The 9,466-nt window shown below is 42.1% G+C and overlaps 1 protein-coding gene across 12 annotated transcripts in view; it reads left to right on the top strand.

Annotated features, from left to right (window-relative positions):
- The window catches only part of CADPS (calcium dependent secretion activator), a 358,046-nt gene that overhangs the window by 205,738 nt on the left and 142,842 nt on the right, over positions 1-9,466 (top strand). For all 12 annotated transcript variants that reach the window (XM_026650418.2, XM_026650417.2, XM_026650416.2 and 9 more), the window contains exon 8: positions 7,033-7,172. In XM_026650418.2, coding sequence (XP_026506203.1) covers positions 7,033-7,172 — 140 coding nt within the window. The remainder of the gene's footprint in view (positions 1-7,032; positions 7,173-9,466) is intronic.

The raw sequence follows: 9,466 nt of genomic DNA, 5'->3' as shown, positions 1-9,466 counted from the left end.
GCAGGGGGTTGGGGGCTCAGGGCAGGGGTTGGAGTGCAGGAGGGGTGTTGGGTGTGACAGGGGGCTCAGGGCAGGGGGTTGGGGGCTCAGGGCAGGGGTTGGAGTGCAGGCGGGGTGCGGAGTGCAGCAGGAGGGTTGGGGGCTCAGGGCAGGGGTTGGGGTGCAGCAGGGGGCTCAGGGCAGGGTGGTTGGGTGCAGGCGGGGTGCGGCAGGGGGCTCAGGGCAGGGGGTTGGGGTGTGGGAGGGGTTCGGGGTGCAGGCTCCAGATTGAAATCCCACAGGCTGGATTGAAATCCCTGATGGGGCGGATCCGGCCTGCGGGCCGTAGTTTGCCCTCCACTGCCCTAGGAGATGAAATGTTGCATTACATCTGGGAGGTGGATTTCATCTGCCAGTGCCCTCATCAGTAAAGGATTCAGATTCCCTGGCTTTGGCTACAGAGCCTCTGGTGACCCCTTCCTCCCCTCTCACTGCCCCACCCTTCCCCCGCAGTCACTGCTGTTCCCAATCTGGATTCCACTCTTCGTGGCTGTGTGTCCACTAGTGCCATTGCAGGCTCCGAGAGCCCATGGAGAGCACTTTTCTGTTGCTTCGTGACACGTCAGTGTGCCCGTGCCTCTGATCGCTTTCCTCACCCTTCCTATTTCTGTTTATGAGATCGGATGACCAGAACTGGACACACTGTTCCAGGTGAGGACGTCCCATTACCATACACAGTGGCGTTCTAATATTCTCAGTACTTTTTTCGAAACTCATTCTTTAAACCTCCTACCATGGCGCTTTCTTTTGTGACAATGACTGCCTGCCGAGCAGAGCCCTTCGCTGAGCCGGCCACGGTGACAAGCAGCTCTTTCTCCTGCGTGGGTACAGTTGGTTTAAACCCCAGTTGCTTTGTCGCTCTTGTTTCAACTGAAGAACTGTGATTTCCTTGCCAGGCAATTGTGAGCAGTGTTGAATTTGCCAGGCTTGGAAAGGAATTAGCAGTGCGTGTTGTACAAAACATTTTTCGGGCTCTGCCTTGTCCCCAGTTACTTCTGGAATGCTGATGAGCCAGCCCCACTGCTTCAGCGTCGTTCTGAGTCCATCGGGGAGTTGCAGCTCCTTTTTAGCTTCCCAAACCCAACTGGTACTGGCCAGTGCTGATGAACACAGAGGGTGACGTGGTAATTTCCTTTGGAGTACGTCCACCAGCACTTCTCAGCCAGCTGCACTTCAAAGAGGCACTCAGTATGCCTGAAACCGCCTTCTTCTGTCTAGTGGTGGTGCTTGTCTGGTTGGGCTGCTTTGGGGTTTGTTTTTGTTCAAACAACTACATCTTGAGCGCATTAAGCCCCTGATGTAGCTGTTCAAATTGACACAAACCTGTCTGAGCTGATGAGGGAAGACAGCAGAGTCTCAAAGGGAAAGGAAACTAATGCCGTCCTGTACACAAAAACATCATGCCTAGCTGCCCTTTAAGAAGTGTTTTGTGGTCTGCCAGACATTTACAATTCTCGTTTTCAATGGCAATAGCTGAATTGGGAACTGGCTAACGCTTCCAATTTAACTGTTTCACTTGATGGTGAGAACTGGAACATACCCACGAGCCTTAAATGGCTGCTCCCAGGGTCATGTTAGACTCATGGGGTGAAATCCTGGCCCTGTTGAAGTCCGTGGCAACATTCCTACTGACTTCAGTGGGGTCAGGGTTTCACCCACGGAGGGCAGCAAGGTTAATAAAATATAAGAACACTAAGTACATTTTTTTAATGAGAACAATTTAAAAATACATCAAAAAAGTACTTACAAGGAAGCTGCTTTCCTCAAAAGCAGATGTTTTACTGGACTGGAGATCAGAGGTTTCTGTCTGCATCAAAGCTGGGGTGGAGGATCTCTGGTCCTTACTCCTTAATACCAAGCTCTGTGGGGAGTGGGATTCCCTATGCCCCTTTGTACTGGAGGCTTTGGGAGATGGTGTGGCAGATCCCCCAATCATATGCCAATGTTACTGCAGCAGTCAGGTTGTAGGACCACCCACAGATCAGCTCTGCTCTCCTCCATGGCCCTACAGGGAGGACTCCACCCCAAGTGAACACCCTGCTCCTATCCAAAGCCCAGCCACTTGGGCATGACACAGGAGAAAGGTTCTTCCCCTGGAAATAGAGAACAGATGTTTATAACACTGTCCCTGCCCTTCCCTCCTGCCCCTTTACTGCCAAATGCCAAAAACTTGCTTTGAAAAAGATTTTATTTTTAAAAAGTGATTGGAAATGAAAGACCATTATAACAGCACTAAGAAACGAGGGCCGATCTTCAGGGATGCTGGAATCAAACCTTTCAAAGAATAATGCATGCTCTGCCAGTATTAATCCATATAAATAACACAGTTTTGGAATCATACCAGTGAAGTTTGTCTGGATGATTAAACATAAAAGATGAATCTAGTGGGTAAAATTCAGTATGTATAGCATTAAATAAGGTGATGAATAAGGGCCTGATCCAAAATGCATTACAGTTGACGGTCGATTTCAAAGGGATTTGGATCAAATCCTAAAAAAGTGCACTGGGTATCAGTGTCAAGGGCACTTTGGTCTCCATGCAGAAAAAATAAATTATAGTTTGTTGTATCAGCAGTAAAGCTGAAGCTCGATGGAGTATAAAAAAGGGATGATAAACTGGGTTGGTATTTGGAAGTTGCATGGAATAATACCAGTCAGGAATGAATGATAGAAACACCATAAGTAATGAGGGTGAATACTGCCAGTTATAAAAAGAATTTGTTTGCCTGTAGGCTAATACATTATGAGGAGATGCATCTCGCTGCCCAAGAGTGGAGACTTTAATGAATTTTAACATGCATTGGTGTGAGTCACCAGAACAGGATGAAAACAAAACCAAAAAACCAATGTAACAAAAAAACCAAGTATGAAAATGAAAAGATCAAAAGACCGATGTTTATGCATCAGGAATGGAGAGAGTCATTTCAAATAAATAAATTAAATTAAATTAATGGAGATATCCTATCTCCTAGAACTGGAAGGGACCTTGCAAGGTCATTGAGTCCAGCCCCCTGTCTTCACTAGCAGGACCAAGTACTGATTTTGCCCTAGATCCCTAAGTGGCCCCCTCAAGGATTGAACTCACAATGCTGGGTTTAGCAGGCCAATGCTCAAACCACTGAGCTATCCCTCCCCCCATGTATTTCAATACACAGAATAGTTATGAAATTACTGAGGCTTTAGCCACACACATCTACATGTACTATAATTGGGAATAAATTACATGAAGGGATAGAGGTAGAGTCACTAGGAGGAAATGAAATATTGTACTCCCAGAAAGTAGTGACAGGCTTGGTCTTTCTATTCTTCCTTATCTGAGAGGCACTGTCCTTTCTAAACAGGGAGCCATTGCTTACCTGCAATCCATGGCCCAGTTATCATCGATGTCGGTGAAAATTCCAAGCACACAAAGAGGGTAAAACATGACCCCTTGTGGCAATTAATATTAAATGCCATGATAATGAGTGTAGAATAAGCAGATGGACAAAAAGCTCCTTTTGAAGAATTTTCAGAATTCTTAGACTTACCAGCTCATGACCTCAGCCGGTATAAACCGGCGTAACTCCACTGCAGCCAGTGAAGTTCCATTGATTTACACCAGTTGAGGTTCTGGACCATCATCTCTTCCCTGCCGGAGGCGGAAGTGAGAAACGCTGAAAAGGTTATAAACCTTTTGCAACAACTGATATCTTGCCATCTGATATGAATATGCACTGCCATAGGAATATGCCAGATGTATTTATGTGCATTTTAAATTCCAGCCCTGTGTTCAGTCAGGATGCATAGAATATAGAAGGTGAACTATTGATTAAATTCAACCCAAAATCAATTGCTCCAAAAGAGGATGTATGCTCAGACTCACAAAGGGGATGGGGGGCTCTTTGAAGACCCCTGCCAACAAACTGACCTGTCTGAAATTTTGCCTGCTGCCTCTCATCCCACTAGGTTAAAAAAAAATTAAAAAGTTGGGGGTGGGGTGAAATTTTATCTGAATTTCACTTTTCCACCCTTTTTTTTAAATCTCATCGTGTGTTTAGAATGGCCTGGAAACTGCTACATTGTTCCTTTTGCAAGACAAGGGGGTGAGGTAATATCTTTTATTGGACCAACTTCTGTTGGTGAGAGAGACAAGCTTTCGAACCACAGACAGCTCTTCTTCAGGTCTCTGAAGAGGGTCCAATAAAAGATATTAGCTCAATCCCACACCTTGTTCTTTAATATCCTGGGATCGACATGACTACAACTATACTGCAACATTGTTACTTTGTTTTGTGTGTTGCAGAGAAGTCCCTTTGGTATTTGGGGGGGGGGCAGCTTAGTTAGAAGATAAAATGATGTAAATAGCTGTTTGTACGTGATGTCCATAAATATAGTCAAATATACCTCCGCTATGGTTTGCTGGGTATTGGTGAACCCCGCCGGCAGAGGCTGTCTGAGGTCTGCTCCCTGACACCTCCAACTCTCTCCACAGGAGTAGAATGTAAGCGGACCCTCATTCAGGCCTAACGAGCTGAAGGCTGATTTACTTTCAGGACTGTTTAATTGAATTCAAAGGGATTGCCTGCGGTGGGAAAGTGACCGCCGCTTCCCTTTTCAGTAGGGGTTACTCACTCTCACATTGATGTTCCAACTTGTTTCTTCTTCAGTAATGTTGTGTCATAGAATTGGGCTGCATCCTCCCTGACTGGCGCACCTGCAGTAATTTGACCTCAGAGGCGTTCTGAAAGGAGCCAGACTCAGACACTGACAGGAGCCTAGTGCAGAAAAGAATGGGAGTGGGAGCCAACTAGCTATCTGAGAACTTCAAGGAAGAAGGATTGTTGTCAGGGCATATATATGTAACAGAGACAAACCAAAGTGCCTACAAAAGCTATAATTTAATGATCCAAAAGCCTCCATTTGGGAAGTGTTTGTATTTCTTCAATTAATGTAATTTTGTCCTAAGTCTTATAAAAATAACAATGAGTAAAGGACACACATCTGCTGAACATTTCTCTCCATAATTATAAATCTTTCATGGTTTAAATTTAAACTTATTGCGCTCTCCTGTTTAAATTACTTGAATCTGTGGCATATGATCTAAAATCAATAATTGACTGAAACACTTCTCTCCATTGAATCAGTTGCTCATGGATCAGAGTCATCCAAAAATTAGTTCAAATAAAACCCACCAAAACCAAATAAAAACCAACAAATTATTCTCCTTCTAGCTGACTTTGATCAGGTACATTATTCTATTCAAAATTATAATACATCCAAATTGTCTCAGATGAGTACTAAGGAGCTGTGACTTCTGCATTTCTGCTCAGCGCTGTTCATTTTCTTAACCTCATCCCACTCATATGTCAGTTTCGTCATTTAATTGTGTCCTGTCTATCATTTAGGTTGTGATCTCTCTAGGGCACGAACTGCCCTTTTTGTTACATTTCTGTATAGTTCCTAGCTCAATGAGACCCTGAGTTTTGACAGAAGTTCCTAGTAATATTATTACTACTAATAAAGTATTTTTATCAGTAATAATCTTTATTCTTTTCTCTTCTATTGTGTATGCTTTACTCCTTAAACTATTTTAATGAATACTTATTAATAATAGTTAATAATAATTAATAGTTAATAATATCATACATTTCAACAATTTAACCTAGATCACCAATTAATTAGTTATTTAACAAGGTTGCTCATGACCACCAGGTATTAGCTTTTCCAATTTAATAACAAATGCACTAAACCAAAACACTGATCTCTAGTAGATATTTCCCATTATTCCTTATCTTCTGCTTTGAAGGGTAAATAATATATAAAGTGCCCACACTGTAAATAGAATTACAGGCAAAAAAAAGTGTGTTAAAAGAACATTAAGGTTGCTAAGCCAAGCACTCAAAGGTTAGGATATGCCATAAGAATGCACAGGCATCCTTAATTAATTTGGCCTCCTTGTATGTATGCATTATGATGCAATTTGTAATTGCATGATCTCTTGCTACTATTCCCCTGAATCTCTGATCCTCTCCTCTCATCCTGTTCCTTACCCACTTCTACATTCAAGTCAGGATCCTCCTCCTCCTCCACACTGCCTGGGCACTAACAGGGGAAACACTGAGAACACAGGCTCCCTGCTCTCAGTTCCTGTGCTCGACATCACTGTAGCCTCCAGGGGCCATGAAGAGCATTTGTAGGGAAAGTCTTGCTCAGTACCTACAGCCCTGGATTGGAGCACCACTGGTTACTCAGAGGGGATGACATACATTGATTCCAGTCAGCATGTAGGATCTGCGAAGGGACGGAGCAGGCCCAGTGGGGTGCAGACAGAATTGTCATAGAATTTAGCTGGCAAACTTTAACAAGTCTTTACTGAGCATGTGCTAACTGAGATTTTTCAAAGGCTTTTAATTTTGCCAAATGTGGGCAAATTTTCACAAGGACAGCAAAAGGCACATCCTTAATGCTAGAGTGACCTCTTTTAAGTCAAATTTTAAGTCCCTGTTCCAAAGCATTTTTAATTAAAACTTTCCAAAAAATCTCTACCTGAGGCAGCCAGCCAGTCAGCCCGAACTTTTGGCAAAGTTATAAGCAACTGAAAACGGTATCAAAATGGAGAATGTCCGGCAACATTAACTATAGCAGGTTGCTACCTGCTCCGCCTGTAGTATCAGTATGAACTGCCCTGGAGACTGACTTATCTGTGAAACTGTGAATTCTTTTGCCTTAGTCGTTTCTCAGGTGATTTAAAGATGGAAAAATACTGACAATGGTAAATGTCACATATCGTGACCACATGCAATTACATTTTTCAGGACACTGAGAATAATTGTGCAGAGCTAGAGCAGCCAAGGAGGTACAATATAAAATCCCAAAATAATAAAATTTAACTTAAAATATGGTGAGTGAAATCCTGCCCCTAATCAAGTCAATAGGAATGTATTTTAATTCCCAGTTAAAACCAATGTAATGGGTCACTTCTCTCCTTCACCATTGCTATCTTTGTTATGTGCAGGTGGTTCTTCACCCTACTCCGAATAGCCCAAAACAATCAGAGTGGCACAAAATGACTGTTTCCAAAAACTGCTCAGATCAAGATCTAAAGATCAAACTTGCAGTCCGAATGGATAAACCTCAAAACATGAAGCATTCTGGGTAAGTGCTTTGTTTTGTTCTGAATCAATTGGGTTTGAGTTTGGATTTTGTAACTTGAGCATGACAGGAGTGGAGAGAGACTTTTTTATTCTCAAGTTCACAGAAGGATGAAAGAGGCATAAATATAGAAATGGAGCTAGTTCACTCATTTGCAGTGCACTTTACATATTTTAGCATAATCCTTTTAATACGCTCATGTGCATCAACCTAACAATTTAAATCCTTAAACAATACTCCTGAGGAAATGACTAAGGATTTTATTTTCTCTGTTAGAAAATAACCAGTGAGATGCCCTGGTCTTTTATTTCAACATCAGTATAATTTCCCAATTTATTCTGTTTCTTCCAACGTTGAATTCTCAGAACCAACAAACAACGGGCTTTCTTCTTGAGGTATACACCAAGGATGAAGATGAACTATTAGCATCATTATTTATATTGGGATGTACAATCCTTTATAATTGTAGAATTAAATAGAATTCACGTAGAGTAAAACATGAGGGTATAACTAGGAGTAATGGGATGGAATTTAAAGTCATTAAAAGTTATACCTGAATATCAGAGAGAAACTCCCACCAGAGATATCCTAGGCCATGGAATAGTCTCATGAGGGAATGATGGAATCCCCCATTGACTGAGACTTTGAAAACTACAGTAGACACAGCAGACACTAAAAAAATACAGTAGGGAAAATGTTCTTTGTTGGCAGGGAAATGGGCTAGATGACCCAATTGGCCTCTTCTGTCTTTTGGGCCCAGATCTTCACTCACATTGAAACAGTGGGAGTTGTATGTTTGTTTCTGAGGGCAGAAAATGAGCTCTTCCTATCATGATTCCATAAACCGTATGCACTTCAGCCAATCCTGAGCTGGCCAATTCAATAAACTCATTTAACCAAAGAAGAATAATTCCTCGTCCTTTACTTTCTCAGACAGGCAGATAAGCACATTCCCCGTACTACCGGATTATAAACCAGATCAGCTCTAGGAGGATATAACCAATGCCATTGGCAAGGCTTTCCTCTCTGATTTCTCTTCGAGGAAGAGTGTGTAATAAATAGCTACCACATAAACCATCCAGAAAAAAGATTGTTTTGTTTAACTTCTTCTCCAGAGGCATATTTCTATAGCTACAAAAATTATTTATTTTCATAAAGTTTTGCATCATAATTGATAGAGGGATCAAACCACTCATCCTCTTTCTTTTGTCTTGTTTGTCTGTCCAGTAGTGAGGTCAGGATCCCTAGCCACATTTGGAGCATAGATGGCCATCACAGGATTCCAGAAATCATCCGTAGAGGATATTCTTTCATCAGTCATATTTGTTTACCTTGCAGCTTCTGATGGCAACTGGACTGAATGCTTTTTTGGTCTAACGTTTGATTTAGAAGGTGTTGGTTAAAATTATTTACTTTAAAATATTGGTTCATTGCAATATCTACCCTTGGAGCCTGATCCGGAACCCATTGAAATGAATCAGAACCTTTCCATTGACTTCATTGGGCATGTGAATCAGTCCCTACAGCTTCATTGCAGAGAATCTGTGTTAAAGGTGTTAGCTAAATATTGTACAGTGTGGAGACCAAATTTGGGGAGTTCTATTGGTGTATGTCTGGTTGACCTCATTGGAGTTACTCTGGATTTATAATGGCATAACTGAGAGCAGAATCTGGCCAAAGTCTTTATTAGAATACGCTTCTCTTCAGCACTCACATCCTGGCATGCCACTTTGTTGTGCAATACATTTAGGTTGTCAATCAATGATTTGACTGTTCAAATACAGAACAACTAAAAACAGCATGTTGCAGTGCTTGTCAGCACTGAAGTCTTGCAATGTTTCACTGCTGACACTTGTTGACAAAACAGCATTTAATTATGAGAAATCAGTTATAGGTTGGGATTTTACGTTTTGTTTTTTTTTAAATTATCTGAAACAGGAAATCTCTATGCAGAAGGACCTAGAGTGAGTCTCAATCTTAGTGTACAACCTACAGCTTTATACGTTACCAGGTGTGAAATCCTGGATCCACTGAAGCCAATGGCAAAGCTCCCTTTGACTTAAATGGATCCAGGATTTTAGAAGGTTTATTTTACTTGTTTGCCTATTAATTTGTGTTGAGATCACAAGTTTGCTAATACTAAATCATAACATTTCTTTTAGGGTGCCTAATGAAACAGGGTTACCTGTGGGAGGAATGGGCAGAAACCATTCTACCTTTGCACCTAATGGCCTGTATCCAGGGCCGGTGGAAGGATGTTTCGCGCCCTAGGCGAAACTTCCACCTTGCGCCCCCCC

Source organism: Terrapene carolina, unplaced genomic scaffold (genome assembly GCF_002925995.2).
Source record: "Terrapene carolina triunguis isolate 2854851 unplaced genomic scaffold, T_m_triunguis-2.0 Scaffold89, whole genome shotgun sequence".
NCBI lineage: Eukaryota > Metazoa > Chordata > Testudines > Emydidae > Terrapene > Terrapene triunguis.
This window is presented reverse-complemented; position numbering and strand designations above follow the sequence as displayed.